Source organism: Talpa europaea (genome assembly GCF_964194135.1).
Source record: "Talpa europaea genome assembly, chromosome: 3".
Classification (NCBI taxonomy): domain Eukaryota; kingdom Metazoa; phylum Chordata; class Mammalia; order Eulipotyphla; family Talpidae; genus Talpa; species Talpa europaea.
The window spans coordinates 116,093,484-116,114,160 of record NC_140069.1 but is presented as its reverse complement, the minus strand read 5'-3'; the positions used below and the strand labels follow the sequence as shown (position 1 = coordinate 116,114,160).

General features: G+C 42.3%; 1 protein-coding gene across 1 annotated transcript; it reads left to right on the top strand.

Annotated features, from left to right (window-relative positions):
• Window positions 1–625: 625 nt before the first annotated feature.
• NAPEPLD (N-acyl phosphatidylethanolamine phospholipase D) lies at window positions 626–19,696 on the top strand (the record flags this gene model as incomplete). Its single annotated transcript, XM_084230175.1, has 4 exons — window positions 626–931; window positions 9,762–10,408; window positions 13,519–13,633; window positions 19,568–19,696. Exons 1-4 carry the CDS (start codon window positions 638–640, stop codon window positions 19,694–19,696), a joined length of 1,185 nt encoding a protein of 394 aa, XP_084086301.1. The 5' UTR covers window positions 626–637.
• Window positions 19,697–20,677: the final 981 nt, after the last annotated feature.

Here is a 20,677-nt window from a genome sequence, read left to right as displayed (position 1 = left end):
TATAAGATCACACAGCCGGTATAGACTGTACTGACCTGGCAGTTCAAAATCTGAGTTAATTCATATTTGTATTGTTAACCACTAAAGTACATGGTTGAAATGTCTCTCAAGTAATGTACTATTATTCTTTTCCTGGATTGGACTCAATGTGCTTTTTCCGGGGCATTGGTAAGTTTATCTTCAGAATAAAAACAACAAGTTCTGGTGGGGCTACAGCTAAGTTGTTTGACTTACTGAAGTGCCCCCAAGAAAATAAAGCAGTCCTTTCTATGTGTTATTAGCAATAAAATTTTAAATATTCAAACATGAACATGCAGATTTCATGAAGGTGCTTTATTTATTCTGCAGGGTATCACTGAAATGGACAATTTCATATGTTTAAATGCTGGCTGGTGGATTAAGTTGTTTTGGATTATAGCAGATAAAGAATTTTTAAAAGGTTTGGCATAAGAGGTAAAGCAAGTATCTTTTCTGTTTTAGTAAGCAGTGCTAATGAATTCTAAAAATGTATTTTGCAGGAAGAAAGCTTGACCTAACATTTTTACTGGCTAAGTGATACCAAGTAATATGTTCTAATGCATTTAAAGTATTTCCCCCACTCTCCCTTTTTTTTCCCTTCAGTTCTTCACCAAAGAACATGGATGAAAATGAAAGCAACCAGTCCCTAATGACAAACAGGCAATATCCTCAAGAAGCAGTGAGGAAACGCAGTCATTCAGCACGGAATTCTGGAGGAAATGATTCTTCTAGATTTTCCAGGAAAAGTTTCAAGTTGGATTACAGACTAGAGGAAGATGTAACTAAGTCAAAGAAAGGAAAAGATGGGAGATTTGTTAATCCTTGGCCGACGTGGAAAAGTCCCTCCATTCCAAATGTTCTCAGATGGCTGATAATGGAAAAAGATCACAGCGGGGTTCCAAGTTCCAAAGAGGTAGTGTTTGACTTTTTTGAGTGCCGTGTATTTACTGTGTATTTATGTTCCTTCGCTTTGCTGTGAATTGTATTCTGACATTCAGTTGAGCCTTCTTTTTTTATGATCCGGCGTAAGGCTGGCTTCTGGGGATAAAGTGAGTAAGATGCCCTCAGGTTCATAGTTTAGCAGCAGAGTACACATAGGAATAACTGTCTGACCTGGTGGTAACTAGACCTAGGAGTAGAGTGCTAAGAAGTATAGGAAAAGGAAGCAGCTAATTCTGCCTAATGAGGCTGGAAAAATGGCTTTCCAAAGGAGGTGATATTTGAGCTAGGAAGATAAGGATGTGTTTATTTTGAAGGTAGTTTTCCAAGTGGATGATAGCAGTAACCATGCAGTCATGAAGGTAAGTGGTATGTTCTAGAAAGCAGTAACCCAATGTGTGTTTAGAATCTGGCTTATAAAGATTAGGAGCGTGCCTGGAGCACTTGGTGTTTCACCCTTGGATAAGGCTGTTGAGGCTATGAAAGACTCTTCAGATTACCTTTCCAGACCTTTAAATATTGTCTATAAGTTACTCTTCTTTAAATGTGCTGGTTATATTTAGGATGAAATGTATCAATGATTGGCATGAAATGTATTAGGCGAATGATACTGCTTTGTCAGGAGTTGGTGATTGCAGGAGCAACTTTTCTGTTTCTCACCCTTCCACCCCATCCCCTTTGGCCTCTTTTTTTCCACCAACCTCTGCCCTGCCAGGCTTTGTAGGGTGTTGAGATTAGGAAGCTGACGTTGGTTCTGGGGGAAGGAAGGGAAGAATGGCCATCCTTAAAGGCTGGATCTGCAGCAGGAACAGACAGGATGGGGACTGGGTTGGTGATGGTGGTGTTGGAGCTTTTATTTGGGCAAGTGTGTACTTTTTTGTTGTTGTTGTTAAAGGGATATGGGGTTTTTAAAGTCCCTGTCATGATCGCTTTGTTGACATAGTGGATTACTGTGAATAATTAACACTTTTTTAGAATTCCACATTAATAGATAAAACGTTGTATGTTTCCACACTGAGGATGGGAGGGACAAGAAAATTACTTTTTCTTCTGGAGAACCCAATATGCAGAGAAAAGTGAACTCCAGCTGTGAGGAGGACAGTTAGGGCAAGAGGCCAACCGCTTTGGAAATGCCAACAGAATGCATAGCGGAGATGCATGATTGGGACGAATAGGGTAACCTTTGAAAAAATGAAACACACCAGTTATTTTACATTGAAACTATAGTATGTTGACAGGTTGCTTTTTTTATCTAGGAAAAAGAAACATGTATATGTATTTTAGAAAGTTACAGGACAGAAAGGCTCGTAAGACAAATACCCGTGTCTCAACCGGCCTCTTCCATGTAGCGATCTAGCCTCAGAGCAACTTCCAACCCTGTAAGCTGAAGTCTACCTTCGTAGTTACCACAAACCGTAAAATGAAAAAGAACAGATCAACCTTGTAAGATCTGTAAGTGTCCACTGTCAGTGCTGTACAGCAGCGCTCCAGGGCATATCCTCTTGCCTCCCTGGAACTTCTGCCTGCGGATGAGTGATCACCCATTTCCCTTCCCCTGGCCCCGGCGGTCCCTCTTGGATTTCATGACTTCACCTCTTTTAGGTACCAGTGAGCGCCCTCGTGCAGCGTGTGTCTTTGTGGCCCATCTATTTCTAAGGAATACAGGGATGTGCGCCCTTTCCTGGCCTTACCTCCTGCCTTCACAGTGGACCGTCGGAGGGAACTCACTCTGTCCTCACCCGCTCTTCCCCACGCGCTCCTCCAGCTTTCCCTGTTTGCTCGAGGGGATGCGTCACAGTTTTTGGTTCCATTTTTAATTCTACTGCTTACATTATTGTGACTATGTCAGTAGTGCTCACGATTAACCAAGTAATGTTCGACGGTCGTACTTTCTTATATACGCCCCCCCAACCCCATGTTCATGATCCCTCTGGCTTTCTCATCTCTTTAACTTCTCTGTACTTACGACTAATCAGTGTCCTTCCATTCCTTAACTTCTCAGTATAACTTTGCTGCGGGAGAGCCCCTTGGTGGTCCAGTAGGTAGGGCTGTAATCTAGGCTGGCAGCTTCCATTCTGGGGTCTCTCTCCCCAGTACACGTGCCTCTTCTGCCTTGGCCCCCCCTCTCCTCCACCCCACTTGTGCTTCTTGCCTGGACACTCTCATCTTGCTGGAGCACATTCTTAGTTTCCTGAAGAAGGGTACGTGGGAACTAAAGTTTTTGAGATCTTGCTTGTCTGAAATGTCTTTGTCCTTGTTCTTAATGGATTGTGTGGATATAGAATTTTAGCCATTTTTGTACTTGATCCTTTGTGCTTGATCTTTCCTCTGTAGAAACTTTGAGGGCCATACCTTTGGTATAAATACCTTTGGTATAAATACTCTGGAATTATACTATAATGTGTGGTTCTTTAAAAGATTTATTTATGCATGCATGCAAGAACTGGGGTACAGGCCAGAGGTGCAGGGGGTGAAAGGAGTTGCCAGAAAGCCTGGAGAACAGAACAGGCAGACTGACTGAAATACACTGCTGAGGGGAGCAGCGGGCGAGTCAGGAGAGGTCTGCTGTGCTGGGCCATGTGGGTAGCTCCCTGGTGGGGGATCGAACTCCTGCTGCAATGACTGTGGATTGCTTTATAGGTTGTGTCTTAAACCCTTTGCGCCACCAGGGAGGCCCCTAATGTATGATTCTTTATTTGCCATGCTTGGTGGCCCTTTGGGCCCTTTTGATGTGAAAATCCATTTTCTTTAGTTCTTTTCATTCTAAAATGACAATTATATTTTGGACTTCCTCGATCAGTCCTTTATAATTTAATTTTATGTGTTTATTTCTGTCTCTAGTATTTGTACAGATTTCCTCAAGAAGTTTTCATTTTGAAATACTTACTATGCATCTCATAGAGTGATAGGTGAAAATGTCATGAGAGGAGGTTTTTTAAAAAAGATTACAAACTGTGAATGCCACATGATCTCTAACTGTGCAAACAGAACTGGCAGTGAAAATCCATGTCAACAGGGGTTATAGTCATCGCATGTTGATATAGCAGCTGGCCACTCTTTCTGTTTTCCTGTAGTGTCCAAACATTCAATGAAGGGCATTTTATAATCAAGGAGCTTAGAAGAGATAAGCCATTTTGATGAAGCTTACACTCCTATCATGGATAACATGGCAAAAAAAAAAAAACCCCTAAAACATCATTAATAAATAATTGGAGGTATTAGTTAGCATAGATCTATTCAGTGTTTATATCTATTGTCTAAATATGTAAAATAAGATATTTTTTATTTAAAAAATCTGAGCTTCAAAGTATAGTTATTAAAGTTTCTTGACAGTAAAAATGTACCTTTAGCTGGAAGAAAAAGATTAACTTGTCTACTTTGAAAATGATTTTTTTTTTGTTAAGATCTATCCATCTATGCACACAAGAGCTGCGGTACAGGCCAGAGATGCAGGGGTGAGGGGGTGAGAGGACTCACCGGAGACAGAGCGGGGAGCAGAACAGGCAGACTGACTGAAATACACTGCTGAGGGTAGCAGCAGGTGAGACAGGAGAGGTCTGCCTCGCCATGTGGGTAGCTCCCTGGCCGGCTGGGTATTGAACTCGTGCTGTGGATTTGCTTCCTAGTGCGGTGCTTAACCCCTTGCGCCACCAGGGAGGCCCTGATTTTTTTTTTTTAAAGAGGTAAATATATAGCCTCCATCCTAAAGGGTTTTTTGATTCTATTTGGGAAGAGAACACATATACACATAAAAATAAGAGTAACTGCCACTTGACAAGTTCCATAGAGAAAGCAGACAAATTAAAGACCCTTGAGGAATTCATCCAGTCTAGTTAAGAAAATTCAGAAATAGGTGAGAAGTTAAAAAGTGTATCATCACATTAACAGTTGGAAACAAAGAAATGGTACTAACGAGAGCACAACGCAGCAACAAAGAAGCACAGAGAACTGTAACTTAGTTTTAGACATTGAGAACAAGCAAGCCCTCACAAAATGCTATCAGGCCAGAGTGGAGAAGGAAAGCTTTTAAAAATGGAAACTCCAGTAAGGCCTTGTCTCTGGGTCAGCCATTGGTATGGACAGAAACTTGTTGTGCACAGCCCTGTTAGGACTCCGGCCTGTAGACCCCGACTGTGTTCAGTGCCAATGAGACTCAGACAGTTGCCCTCCCTTGTGAGTTCCTGGGAGGAACCCTGACGGCTTTCCCCTCACGGCTCATCAGCCCCACTGTGGAGGCTCGGCCTCTGGGGCCTCCCTGCGTCTAGAGGCCGGTGCCTGTGCTGCACACAGTGGGCCTGCTTACCTCAGGGTTTCACTGTTCACCCTGAAAGGACCTTGAGACACACAAAAATGAAGCAAATGGCAAGCTGAAAGGAAAGCTATTTGGTTTTTGTTTGTTGTATGTAAATTAAAAAGATTACCCTAAAAAATAAGATTTAGAAAGTGTAACAATTTGCATTAAATCTCTTTTTTGCTAATGCAGATACTCTTAAAATAAGTATATTAACAAGAATATGGATTTCATTATTTTAAAGTTATTATGTTTTATGCCAAGGAAAGAGTTATGGTTTAGTGAAAACAGGGAGGGTCTTGATTCCAGTTTCTCTGAATGGAACACTTACCATATGACCCGGGCAAGTTTCTTAATGACCCCCCTTGGTTTGGTCTGGTTATCTATAAAATAGCAATAAGGCCCGCTTCACGGAGGCAGGTGGCATCATGTACTTCAAGCACCTGGCAATGGTGACAGCTGAGTGAATTTAAGGGTTTTTCCTTTTCCCCAAGAAAAGTAGAACATTAACTTCTGTACTAGTTAATACAGATGTAGGGATTTTCCCATTTGCCAATTTAGAGAAGGATGATCAGCCAAGAGAAATCTTGACCTAGCAAAGAAAATGCTGAGTGAATGTTTGGTTTGCTCAAAGAAACAAGAATTTCACTACCCTCCCATCTTACATGCTTTTTAGACTTATGATTAGGGTAGAAGGTAAATTATTTATTAGGGATAGGGGGAAATCTCAGTGGTACACTCTTTTGAGTTTTATGGGGTGGTAGTGGTGGACATCAACTTCTTTAAAGTAAGTTGCTCTTAGATGGGTACAGAAACAATATAGCTTGAAGAAAGGAACATGAGAGGCCTCCCTGGTGGCTCAGGGGTTAAGTCTCAGCACTGTGAAGCTATCTGCAGCCACTGCAGCCTGAGTTCAATCCCTGGCCAGGGAGGTGACACATGGTGCAGCTGACCTCTCCTGTCTGGCCCACTGCTCCCCTCAGCAGTGTATTTCAGTCAGTCTGCCTGCTCTGCTCCCCACTCTGTCTCTGGTGAATCCTCTCACCCCCCTCCCCCAATCTGTGGCCTGCACCACAGCTCTGGTATGCATAAATCAATCTTTGGGGGAGAAAGAAGGATCATGGAAAAAAAAAAAAGCTTAATTCAGATCTCTGATCAATATTTTATTTTCTTTAGAAGACAGTTTTGTTGAAAGATAATCCATACTATACAACTGATCTGTTCAAAGTGTTCAGTTCAGTGGTTTCCTATATAGAGTTGTGCAGCTGCCACCACTATCTCTAATACATCTTCATCACCCCCCAAAAGAAACCTCGTGTCCTCGGCCATTGTCCCTTCTAGTCCCTGGAAATCATCAATCTGTTTTCTGTTTCTGGATTTACCTTTTCTGGATACTTGAAAACAGGGTTGTATAATAGGTGGTCCTGTGTGACTAGCTGCTTTCAGTACCTTGTGTGTTAATCCTTGGTTTGTAGAACAAATTGAGGCTACCAGAAGTGTTGTGTTAAAGGTTTTCTTTCTCTCCCCTCAATGATCAGCGGACAATGTCAGATTGAACTTCATGTGGCTTTTAAACAAATAGTAAAAAAATGAAAAAGCTCATTTTCAGGAATTCTGTTATTTTGATGTATGGTTGAAACATGGTGTTACTTAAAATGTTGCTAACATAAAACAGCTCTGCATATTCAAAAAGTACAACTTGATGAGCGTTGACATATGTATATACCCACAGATAATCACTGTACTCAACATGACTAGCTCCATCATCCCAGTTTTCTTACGTTCTATCTTACTCTCTCCCATGGGATCCCCAGCTATTGCTTGTTTTTGTTTTGTTTTGTAAATGTGTACTGAGACTATCTGGCAGTAAGTATAGTGGTGAGAGGCAGTATGGAGGCCAGCGGGGTGACCTGCGCGTGCTCTAACTTCATCTGTAATAATACCTACCACTGCTGTTATGGTCATTATTCAACAGGTTTTAGAAAGCAGTACAATATCTAGACCGCAGGAAGCACTCCACAAATGGTAGCTGTTGTTATACTAAAATACTTGATGTCTTAATTCATCATCTTCATTATTTTGTGCTTAGTACGAAGTCTGCACTTGGCAGGTACTTAGTTTATTTTCATTCCCTGTCCCGATCCTCCTTCATTCTTGGTAAATAGTCTATTTGGCAATTACTAGTATTGTTTATTAATTATCAACTTGAAGAAATGGAGAATTTACATTTGCTCATCGTTTATCAGCGGATGTGTTTATCACCAAATAGGGCATTGTCATGGTTCTGGCTGAGGAAGGCGTGAGGTACCTTGTGTCTGCATCTAACCAGACTACAGGGCAGAAAATCCAGATGTGAGAACAAAGTGGCATGAACACTGAGAGGCAGGAGTGCGTCCGGCGAGGAAGACTCAGGGACGGCCCCACGATGGCTGTGCGGTTTAAGGTCTCGGGGTGAGACCGGGAAGACACTGTAACAGGGGCACCACGCGGGCTCCCAAACTTAGCGCAGGGGAGGGAATGGTCCAGTGTTGGGCGGAACAGTTGCAAGGGGGGGCTGGCTGAAAACAGCTGGAAGAGGGGGGTCAGGGCAGTCCACTGACAGCCTCATCACTGGCTAGGGGGGTTTTGTCAAGCAGTAGAGCCAACGATGATGGTCAGCAAGGAACTCTAACTGTGAGGAGACTGTTTTGAGGTGTCTCCTGTGTATGGAGTGAGTTGGCAAGAAGACAGAATAGCCATCCTCAAGTTTTTAAAGGGTCTGTTACTTTGTATCTTTACTAGGTTCCTGACTGATAAAGGAAACCCCTTAAGGTGCAAGTGACTGCTGGTTGGCGGCAGGTTGCTGCTTTTCTTTTAGAATATTCGGAGCGCTTCGGGACAGCCACTCCCAACCCAGTCCCCACAGCAGCGCAGGCAGTTACTGTGCTCATTTTTCAGATGCGAAAACAAAGGGCTAGAGTTGTAATAGAAATCTTCCTACTCCGTCCCCTGAGCTGCTCCTTTTCTTCCCCTGCCCAAGCCCTTTCCCGATTCAGCCCATCGCAGTGACCGCATTTCCTTCACCAGCTTCTTCCCTGCCTGCCCTCTTTTTTCAGGACCTAATCTCTCATGGCAGCTGTGGTGACCCACTGCAGGTTACAGGTCCTCCGTTGGCCTCCAAGTATTTCACCTAAACGTGAACAGACTTGTGTCTCTCCCCCCCCCCCCCCATACCGCCTCATGCCTTCTGGGTGGAGAACAGCACCAGCAGCTCTTACTGTGTTCTGATTCTTTCACAGTTGTTTGTCCCCTGTCCCCAAATGCCACTGTCCTGCTTGGCTGTCTTTGCTGAGCAATTCTCCACCTGAAACGCCCTTCTTTCCTCTGCACCATAAGCTGCTTATCCTTCTTGCCAGCTGCCGCCTGGGAACACAGGTCACCCTGTCAGTGAGAACTGTGGCCGCTGGGCCCTTTGTCCTTCCCCAGGGGCGGTATAGTGGCATGCATTTAATTCCATGCCATACTTTTCCCAGGATTGATTTGTGCCAACTTACAAAAATACATGTATGGATAAAAACAGTAGAAAATAAAACCAATAGCACGATCAGCTTTTACCCTGAGCTTCCTAGGCAAAGCAAAAAGGGAAGTGCCGGCTAACGACAGTCAAAGGAATAAAGCCAGATGCTCTGGAGAAGAGCCTTTCCAGTTACTGAGCACGAGAGGTCTAAGGGGAAGAGGCTGGCGGAAGTCCTGGGTCTCGACGGTAGCACCTACACAGCAAGGGCTTTGAGACGGCCTCTTGAAAGGGGGCCTGATGTCAAAGCTCACTTCATGAGAACAGCTTCTTGTTGGTCTGCCTTCACCCAAGGATGAAAATAACCAAAGAAATGAAAGATCACATTCTGTTGTAGCTAGCATTTCACATCCGAGAAGTGAGACTCCTCCCCCCGGGCAGGAACCATGTTTCACTTTGTTTTGATCAATGACAGAAACCCTTAAGGGGCAGGACTGTGGTGATCGGTCTATTGACTGCGGTTTGCCCAGGAGGCACCACAGCACTCTGCTGATTTCTGTGTACTCAAAGTAAAGGTTCGTACCTCAGATCCAGGGTCTACAAATAGCCCTCCTTTTTCTTCACTGTTTCCAGGACTGACCTGCTTCTGGGGCAGTTCTTAACAGCAGAGGCAGCAGCCCAGTGAAATGGCACTAGCAAAGTGAATGCATCGGGGCCATCTACTTCTGGACTTAGAGAGTGTTTAAAACATTTAATTCAGCAGAACTCGAAATTTAAAAATTCCCCGTTGTCGTATTTCAGACTAAGATGTCCCATTGCCGTCTGCCATGGTTGTTGGATCAGATTCAGAAAGAAGTGCATGCATTTTCAAGAGAAAAGCAAAAATAGCCAATTTACCGAATGACTTCAGTTTTCCCCAAATAGCCCTCCCTCCTCTCTAGAATTTAGGTCAAATGTGTTCTGTGATGACATAATACCTTTTATTTTTCCTAAGAGTTGCTTCACTTCTTGTATACACAGGAACTTGACAAAGAACTCCCAGTGCTGAAGCCATATTTTATCGATGGCCCCGAAGAAGCCCGAGTGAGAGAAGCTGGCCTGCGGGTCACATGGCTGGGACACGCCACGGTGATGGTGGAAATGGACGAGCTCATATTCCTGACGGATCCGATCTTTAGCTCTCGTGCTTCACCCTGGCAGCACATGGGTCCCAAGCGTTTCCGCCACCCGCCGTGCACTATAAGTGAACTCCCCCCTATTGACGCTGTCCTCATCAGTCACAACCACTATGACCACCTGGACTACAACTCCGTCATCGCTTTGAATGAGCGATTCGGTAATGAGCTGAGATGGTTTGTGCCTTTGGGCCTCCTCGACTGGATGCAAAAATGTGGCTGTGAGAATGTGATCGAGCTGGACTGGTGGGAGGAGAACTGTGTCCCTGGACATGATAAGGTCACCTTTGTCTTCACACCTGCCCAGCACTGGTGTAAAAGGACTCTACTGGATGACAACAAGGTTCTGTGGGGCAGCTGGTCTGTCTTGGGGCCTTGGAATCGATTTTTTTTTGCAGGAGATACTGGATATTGCCCAGCATTTGAAGAGATAGGAAAAAGATTTGGGCCTTTTGACCTTGCAGCTATTCCCATTGGAGCTTATGAACCAAGGTAGGTGGACTTCCAGGGAAAATATTCCAGCTCCATAAGTTAACTTAGTAGTAGTTCTGATGTTATGATGCTATATAATTGTGGTATTTAGTGGTGGACTATGTTATACATTGGTTGGGAGTTGTTGAGTCAGGTTAACTTAAATTTAAAGATAGGCTGGATTAAACTATCAGTTAAATATTTTCAAAATCAAAAATATTACCAAGAAGGACTGACCAAGGGTTAAGGAATTATCTAGCCAGAAGTCGCAAAAGCTAACTGATGAGTCAGTAATCAAGCCTCTATCTTACTTTTCCTTTCCCACAGAGGGGAAGGAACTACCTTTACGTACCCACCTTTCCTCCCATGAGTGGAACGCACTCAACCCAGTCCTACAGCTCTTTGCTTAGCAGAAAAAGATGAGGAATTGATTGACAGCATTAGTCCCTGGCGATGGTCGCATTGCGGTCATGCTGTGGTTAAACTGGTAATGACAGCACTGCCTTACTCACCACTCACCCACCAGCCTCTGCATATTGAGCAAGCCGGCAGTGGAGACCTAGGAGATCCAGCCCCTGCCTTTTTAAGTCTATTTAAGGAAAAGTGATTTCCAAGCATTCATTTAAGATTTTACTCAACTCTAGTAGATACCTACAAGTAAAGAGAAAATAAACACTGATAGTAACAAAGGGCTGGTTTAAGACACTTTATTCTAAAGCACATGCCTAGATGTGTAAATAATTATATACAGGAGTGCCTTTTATTTAGGTGATCCTACAAGCAGAACAGTTGTTTCATTAATACATGTTGAAATGAGAGAATTTGTTTCCACCTGACTTTATTATATTTTAACCATAAGTAATTCTTTTCTCCCATTTTTTTCTTTAAGGGACCAGCTATTCTTATTTCTAAAATGATAAGTATTAGTGCTTGAATTTAACTTTTTCATTTAATTCTAATTTCTGTTCAAAGCTGCAATCAACCTGTTCTCAAACAAGTTTCATATGGTATTGATCTTTACTTAGCATAGTCTTAATGTTAGGATACTTACTTGCCCTTACGAAATTACATTTTCATGTGCAGCAATATATAAATTGGTCACATATGTGATGACATAATATGTACAAACTTAATTTTACACTAGTTCCCCCTTCATGCTTCGCTGCAGATGGGAGGACAGTATTTGCTCTAAAAGAATTGTAATTGTGGTAGCTTATATGGTGTAAATGATTTCTCTGGTAATAAGTTTTAAAAATGTTATCAATAAAACCAGAGTATTCTATAAACATAAGATTATTACACTAGGGTAATTCTGAATACGAGGGAGATTTCATTCTTACTTCTGGGATGATCTGACTCCAGGTATTCTATCCACGTCAGGGTTTTAAGATTCTGATTTTTATTTTTTACCTCAGAGTAAAAAGTCTTATTTCAGATAGCTATGAAGGTAGAAAGAGAATTGGTCTATTCCTTGGGTTTGCAGTGGGAGTTAAACTCGAGAAGCACCAGCAACTGTTCTCTTGCCCCAAATCCTAGCGTCACGAGGCCTGGACACAGCGCAGCACTGATCTGCCCTGGAGAACACAGCAGCTTTGTACTGGGCTCTCACGGGGCCTGGCCACTCCCGATAGTAAAGGACAGCCCTCTAGCTGTTGCAGATGGGTGAACTTTTCCATGATGTGCTCTAGAAAGTGCAGAAGCAGCTGTGCTGACTCCATATCCATTAGCTGTATGGAGCATTGGCTGCGAGCCTGGGGTGTAAGTAATGTGAAGACAGCACTGCTGTCTTCCCTCTTCTGAACCGATGGCTGGGAAGGTAAAGGACTTGTGCTCGGCTAGCATGCTTTTCCCCCGGTATTGGAAATTATCCTTTCTCCTGGAGGTGGTTTTGTCAACTCTTCACTCTTGGGAGAATTCTACCAAGCAGGTACTTTGTATAAACTTTCTCCTTAATGTGCTTATTTTTTTCCTTCAAATAGATTTAGTTTTATTGTCACTCCTCAAACCTCCTTTTGCCATGTTGTAATGGTTGGGGTGTCCAATACAGTCAGTAGAAGTGTTAAGAACTTAAATTCTTGCCTTATTCCTGAGGTTAGAAGAATATTCCTCTTTTAAACACTAAGTTCAATGCTAGCAATTGGTTTTTAGAGACGTGTTTATCCTTTAAAGGAGATTCTCGCCTTAGTTTGCTCAGGTTTTAGCAACAATGAACTTTGACAAGTTTTTTTTAATAATTTGCGGAGAGCACATGGTATTTTATGGAGAGAAGTTATTAACACATTGATTGGTTTTCAAATGCTCAATAGACCTTGTATTCCTAAGAAAAATCCCACTTGATGTTGAATTACCCATTTTGTACATCACGCTTACATACATATTTACTGTTAGTGGCAGTACTACCGAGACACCCTCAGCAGGCATTACCACCGCAGTGCGCCCACCAGCCACTCGCCCACCGTCTACCACCACAGTCCCCACTGCCTCCTTCCCTCGTTCTTACCCCTCCCACATCTTACCCCCACAACTCTGTCTTCTTCAATCACTACGTTCCACCTAGCCTACCCTGAATAGCCACTGCCTTATTTTTGCTTTTGATCTCTAAATATAAAATTTTTGTTGACCTTTTGCTTTTAGCAAGTTTTAAAAATGTTGTGGTAAATTATTCAGGTTCTCTTGCAACTAGTTTTTGGTTTTTAGTTGTTTACTGATTATTTGCTTTTTTTGATTGATACCAGGATTGCAGAGTATCTACTTACTAAATTAATAGACAGGTCTTCAGAATAAGTCATCAGTAAAGTCAAAATACCATGAGACAACATCTTGGGTAAAGGAGCTATGCCTAGAATTCTACTAGTCAGGGTTCTGGGATCAAGCAGAAACATACTGAAAAGCTTTCACTCCTTTCCTGGGTCAGGGGAGTTTTGCTTGGGACTTACCTATTGAATAGCAATTCGAACACAAAAGAATTTTGCTTATTTTTTTCCAGCAGGAAAAACTAGACTTAAGGGAAATGGTCTGCTTACTATGATTTATTCTTGTGCAGAAGCTTAAAGGTTGATGAGACAAATCAGTAATTAGAATTCAGTGTCTATTTTAAAGACCAGAATAAATGAATTCTTGTGTTCTATCAGGTGGTTTATGAAGTATCAGCATGTAGACCCAGAAGAAGCTGTAAGGATTCACATTGATGTTCAAACGAAGAAGTCGGTGGCAATTCACTGGGGAACTTTTGCCTTAGCCAATGAGGTGAGTTTGCTCATGATAAAAATAATTAGCTATGTGCTGGACCTAGGATAGGATTCAAGCATGCCATCCCCTAGCGGTGTTTTTAGATACCAAACTGGAATCAAAACCTGCCCAGCCATCATAGTCACCAGATGAACTAAGATGATAAATCATGTCAGTTAGTAAAGCATTTATACACGGGGGTGGGGGGGGTGGGGGGGGTGGGGGGGGAACCCTCATGGCCTGCCTATTCTGGCTCCATGGTTAACAAAGCATGTATTTATATAACTAAAAATCTGTAGTCTTGGGGAACAGAAAAATGATCACTTCCCTCAAGTGTTGAGATGCTGTATGCAACCTAGAACAGATAAAGCGGTCTGAGTCAGGACTGTCTGGCGGGATCAGGGAGAGCTTCATGCAAGAGGGAAGGTGAATGTGGCTACGTGAAAGCAAGGAGGAAGGCGTTTCAGGAGAAGGAAAAGGCGGAGCATGGGACTGGAGGCAGCAAGCATGGGAAGGGCTAGTTGAGCCACAGCAGTAGTGACCAGGAGCACAAGAGGGGAAGTACGGCCAGACAATTTGGAACTTCTGGGGACAGTAAGTTGTTCAATGAGGAATCCTTGCTTCGGTGTCAGCTGTGTGAGTTACTGGGATAATTGATGGTGTTAGACCTAGACTAACCCAGGAGAGCTGGTTTTTCCTTACAGTAGCTACGACCACTTGTCAGGGTTTTGGGATCAAGCAGGACAGCAAAAGCTTTCTCTTTTCCTAGATTCAGGGCCAGCCCTAAGCAAAATTTGGAGACGGACAGTTGAACTGGCTTCTCCGGATTTGTTTTGTGTGGCCTCTTCCCCATGCAGCGTGCCTCTGCAGCAACCCTGTGTTTTCATGTCATTTTAAGTTCTTTTCCTAAGTTGCATCTTGTTCCAAAATTACCTAATACACTGTCTGCCCTCTACCAGCCTTCCCAGCAAAATTAATCTCACTTGAGATTGAAGAGAATGTGTGTGCTTGTGCATTTGGAGAAGGGGAGTTTATTACTGGTTTCTAGTGGCAGGTCACTATTTGGAGGTAATTTTGTATGCCGTGTGTATGTGTGTTCTATTGTGGCTTGAGTAGAAGATACACTAGCTACTTGAAGTGAAGTGGTATTTTATTAACTTATGGAAAGAGGATTCCAGAATGACTTCTATTGAGCAAATGGATAAACAGTTGTGCTCTCAAATGTGATAGGGGAGATGAGGATAGAAAACTTCATTTAAAAATTGTTATAGGGCCTCCCCGGTGGCCCAGAGGGTTCAGCGCCGCGCTGTGAAGCTGTCCGCAGCCTCTGCAGTGCGGGTCCGATTCCCAGCCGGCCAGGGAGATTGCCACATGGCGTGGCAGACCTCTACTGTCTCGCCCGCTGCTCCCCTCAGCAGTGCTTTCGGTCCTCCTGTCTGTTCTGCTCCCCACTCTGTCTCTGGTGAATTCTCTCACTCTCCCGCACCTCTGACCTGTACCCCAGCTATTGCTTTCAATAATTTTTTTTTAAGATTTATTTTTTTATACAAGAACTAGGGTACAGGTCAGAGGCATGGGAGGGTGGGAGAATTCACCAGAGACAGAGCAGGGAGCAGAACAGGCAGATGGACCGAAGACACTGCTGAGGGGAGCAGCGGGCGAGGCAGCAGAGGTCTGCTGTACCATGTGGCAATCTCCCTGGCCGGCAGGAAGGGAACCCACGCTGCAGAGGCTGGGGACAGCTTCACAGCACTGCGCTCCATTGGCTGTGCCCAAGCTGCTGCGCCACCAGGGAGGCCCTAGCCTTCAATAATTATTCCTGTTAAAAATCTAACCTCCATTTCATAATAAAACTTAGAAAAAACTGATTTATTCATAGCAATTTGGAATTCACATTCTGACAATAGTTGTTATTAACTTGACAACTAAGTTTGTTATAAAATAGATGGAATTTTTCAGGAAGGATGTTTAGCATATGATTTGTAAACACCTAAAGACTAGTTGCATACATAGAACGAGTTATGTAATAGCTGTTGAGTATACTGTAAGCAGATTAAGGATGTCCTTAACTTGGCTTTAAAATTGTATACATAGCAATATCTAATTTATAAGGGATGATGTATTTAAGCACTGAAACCTCATTCACTAGTTTTTGTGGAAATGAGTTTCAGGCTACACATGTTAACTTTTTAGAGGCCAAGGTGTTTAATTTGAATATCTACTAATGTACTAGGTTGATAGCCCCCTTAAAAGGGAACGCATGCTTGTCTGGCACTGAGTGGATGCAAGGAGCTGGAGCATCTACTTTCAACACTTACTTCTAATCTGTTGTCTTGCTTTCTACGGAGCATTTGTGTCTCCCTTGGGGACAGAAGTGCTTGCACTGTGAGATAGCCAGCTATCTGTCGTCCCTCGAGGCTTTCTTGCCTACTTCTACTGTTATCTTCTCGATGGTTGCAACAGCCAGGATCTGGCCTATGGAGAGACTGAAAGATACTGCAACATCAAAATCCAGAGTTACAGCTTGTAACTAAAATTAGCTTAGCAAAGAGATCAGCATAGGGTAGCTGTGTAAGAATTTAACAAATTATTTTCCTGAGGGGGAGGATTCCATCTCTTTGAAATTTTGCATGCTATTAAAAGAAATTGCATTTTACTGGTAATAGCAATCCAGTATGCATACTAATGGCCACAAGGACATTCCTGATCTCAACTAGTCCATTACTAAGTTGTTGTCTCTAGGAATCAATACTCAGTACAAGGCATCCTTTTCTACTGGAGCCTGATATTTTGCCTGGTATTTCATCTTTCCTACATCTCTCTCTTCTTCCACTTGAGTTATTTGGAACATTTTAATGTTCCATTTTCTGAAATTCTTTCCTCAGCAAGTCTAAGCATTCCTTGGCTCTTGTCAGTTCTGTCATTGCATTCCTCACAAACATCGTTTCTACTTGGGTTTCCTTAAGAACTTAAATTTCTTTGGTGAAGAATTACTTGTGTTCCCGGACATCTTTTCTGAGGTTCTGAACTACTGGTTAGCGCCTCCTATTCTGACTCAAATTGGATTCAGCTCAATTATTCATCTCCAGGTCGCCTTAGCTGTGCTTTCATTTACATGCTCTTGTCCCCTCCCCCAGAGAAAGTGGTTTTTTTTTTTTTTTTTTTTTTTTTGTGCCTGGTATCTTGCCAGGACAATCCACAGGGTGCCTTTGGGAACCTGCTCAATCTGAAGAAAATCTTGCCTATGGTGCTTTTACTTATGTTTCTCTGGCATCTAACTCTAAGTTATTTTTCACTAACTCACCTTTTCCCAGGAAGTCTTCCTGCCTTGCTCCATCCCATCGTGATAGTCCCTGACTTTAAGACAACAGAGTACGCAGAGGAAGGACCTTGCTCTAAGTCAGTAGGGTTTCAATCCTAGCTCCCCCAGTTATGTGGGTACCTAGGCAAGTAATTTAGCATCTCTGAGTCTCATTGTGCTTACTTGAAACATGTGGATAATACTCTGTGGACATTTGTAGTTTGTCCTGTGCGGCATTCATTTTTCCTTCTTCTGGTAAGACAGTAAATTAAATTTCTCTCAGGGGTTTATGCAAGGGACATTCTCAGCCCAGGGGTTGGCTATCAGAACATCACTTTACAACTTGGTCGTAGTAACAGACATGATATCCAACCAGGATCAATGGGGCATACTTATAACTTTGCTGATATTTCTAGAAAAGAGGCTCTTGTTCTTTTCCACTGGATTTGAAACTTAACCAGTGATAAGGCCTGAGTATGAGGCATCTTACAACTGTGAGGGAAGAACAAATACTGTTCTGAGAACAGAATCAATAAACTGGAATATAGACGTCATGACTGGTGTTTCAGCAGCCACTTTAGACCTTGCGGTGACCATGGGAACAAAAATCATAGAAAATACAGGGGTTGCTGCCATCCTGGAGCACCCTAGAGAAAGTGGTTTTACTTTTGGGATCCTCCCCGTCAAGAAGATGGGAGGGAAGAGAGTGTATGTGAGGAGGTGGGAGCCCAGACGCCTCAAGGAAGTGTTCAGATTGGGTGGGGAGGGCACTGTTCTCTCTCCATGGCCAGCGGCTGCTCCCAGACTATCACGGGGGCTCTGTGATTTGCAGCCTCAGGAGGAAAGAGCAGGAGGTGGGTGCCTTACACCAATCTTAATTTACACTTTAACCAGATCGATGCTCTAGGGCTATTATTGTTCCAGGGCTCAGCTAGGAAGACACAGTAGGTGGTGGTCCCCCGTGTCAGCCCATGTGTACTAGAATCTGTCCTCCCCAAGTCTGTGCACGAAAGACCGCTGCCATGTCCAATGCTCCCCTCCTCTCTCCCTGCTCCAAAAGTTAGCTAGTAACAGAGCACCCACCTCAAGGAGAAAGATGCATGAGATGCTGGTGCTGAGGTAAGTGTACACCCCCTCCCTCAGGTCTCAAAAACCTTTTCTAGTTTTCTTAGTACATGACTGGCTGTCCCTTCTTAGTCTCTGCTGCTACTTTATACCCTGTCCTTCTAAATATTGAGTGCCTTAGTCCAGGCTTGTTTTTCTAGTTGGCTACGCCCTTGCAGATAGCATCAGTCTATAGCTTTAAAATACTACCTTTCCACTAGATACCAAAAATTTAAGTCCCCAATCTTGCCTCAAACTTGTTTCTGTTACATCCCAGTACTGGCATCTCTCTCCTTCCAGTTACTTAGGCCAGATCTTGACTTCTCTTACATCCTCTATCCAGTTTTTCCACACATGCAGCTCAGCCTACATGTATGCAGACTTTCACAACTATTCATCACCGCCACTCTAGCTCTTACAGTCTGTCCTCACCACTACAGCAGGCAGGTCTGGACTTTGCCAGAATGACCTGACATTTTCCCTTCATACTCAGTCAGCTTTGCTTGCACAGCTGCCTTTAAGGCCCTGTGCAGTCTGCTCTATTAGGTCTTTGTTCAGATGTCACTTAAGAACTTCTTAGACTCTCATATTTAAAATTAAACCTCCATCCACACTTATTACCCCACCCTACATTCACCCCCTATACTATTTTCTTACCGGTCTCTGTATTAGACGTAGGTAAGGTTTTTGTTGGATTCACTGGCCTGGCTATGCTGGAGGCTCTTGAATGATAGTTATTACATGTAGGACAGAGGCAGACTCACAGCTGGTGATTAGAGCAGACTTTTTTTTTTTTTTAAGTTACTGCTTTATATTTCCACATTTTATAGCTTTTCTAATTGAAATTGAGGGCAAAACCTTTTGAAAAAGAAAAAAGATGGCATTAAGCAATGTAACATGTAGACTAATACAAAACTAACCAGTGAAATTACTTTTTTTAAATTTCTTTATTCATAGCTTTTTAGTAGTTAGAATAACATTCAGGTGGTCTCAATTTATTTGGAAAACATTTCAGCAGGTCAAGACAACCTGAAACAGTATGCTTTTTAAACCTTGAAAATGGGGAGGAAACAAAAAGGTGTATAAAGCACAAACCCCTTCCCTACACCTTTCATTCTATACACTGTAGTATCTGCATTTGGCTAGGGAATGAGGCCAACAACCCATTTTTAGCCTAAAGTTTCTCTAGCATTTGTTTACACATACTCTATCACTCCTAATCTAAATTGCTAGTCTTCAAAAATTGTTAACATTTTAATCTCTTAATAATTAAATCTCTAACACTTTTGGCATTGATTTTATTTAGATTGGAATTTCATGCAATATAATGTTCAATCTAAGTTGGCAATGAATTTGACATACATGGTTATTGGATAGATTGATAAGTCAATCTACTTCAAACTTAAATATTAGAAAATGTGATTCGCTAATGCTTCAATGAAGAGAAAGGACATTAAGTAGGAATATGTTTTAGTTTCAACTCTTTGAAATACCCTGTAAAGATACGCATGCTTAAATCTTTTTCTCTCCCCACCCCTCCTTGCCAGCATTACTTAGAACCTCCAGTGAAACTGAATGAGGCTCTGGAAAGATATGGACTTAAGACTGAAGATTTTTTTGTTTTGAAGCATGGAGAATCAAGATACCTAAATACTGATGAAGCCTTTGAATTATGAGCACAGCAGCTTTTAGTGGAAAAAGGCATTACCTGCTACAAATTTTTACATTTGGAAACAACTTCCGCCAAGTTTGTATTTTTATGCTTTGTGTAATAATGTGCTAACCTGATTGCCAGTTCACAAAAAGTTCAAGTATGGATCATTTAAATAATCAGTTGGCTAATAAGGATTCTAAATCTTGTCTCAGTGATATAACATTGCAGTTGAATTTTTTAAACAAATGCATTCTGAGGTTATGAAAAACTGATCTTAAAAAGACTTCTTTCTTCTAAAGGGCCTTCTACAATGTTAATCAAGGCTGCCTGCGTACATGGATTTCTTCAGAGGCCTGCACATATGAACATAGTTCCTACATGCGTATTAAGTGATGAAATTTACTCTCATGCTGATAGGGCAGTTCTTGCTCTATTAAGATTAGCTTATATGCCAAATGTTGGGGTTTTTTTTGGTTTTGTTTTTAGCATAAAATCATAGGAGTAGTTTGGGCTAAGTTAACCTTTTAAAAGCAGTTTTTTTTTGACAGGGGAATTGTGTATTGTATGTCTACAATGCCCAAATTAAAAGGCCTCTGAGTGGGCAAAGAATGTGATTATGAGAATATGACATGAAATTTCTATTTTTGATCCAAAAGTGAAATCTGCTAAGTACAAATATAGCTGCAAGAAAAAAACTTTCCAAAGCTAAATGCAGATCTTAGATGCTAAAAGACCATATATTTTGAATTCTCATTTTGTTTTCATATACTCATTCAGTAAGATTTATAAATTATTAAGCCAGTGTAGAATTAAAGATGGTGATTTTGGGAATCAGCTGACTGGAATTTTAAGTCCTATCAGGGCTCTCTAGTTACTTGACTAATCTGAGCTTCCCTACATCAGAGCTGCAGGAGGCTTATTCTATCTTCCTGATCCAGTCTCATGAAATCATCAAAATAGGCTATCAAATTGCTACCCAGGCAGTGCTCTATGATTTAACTTG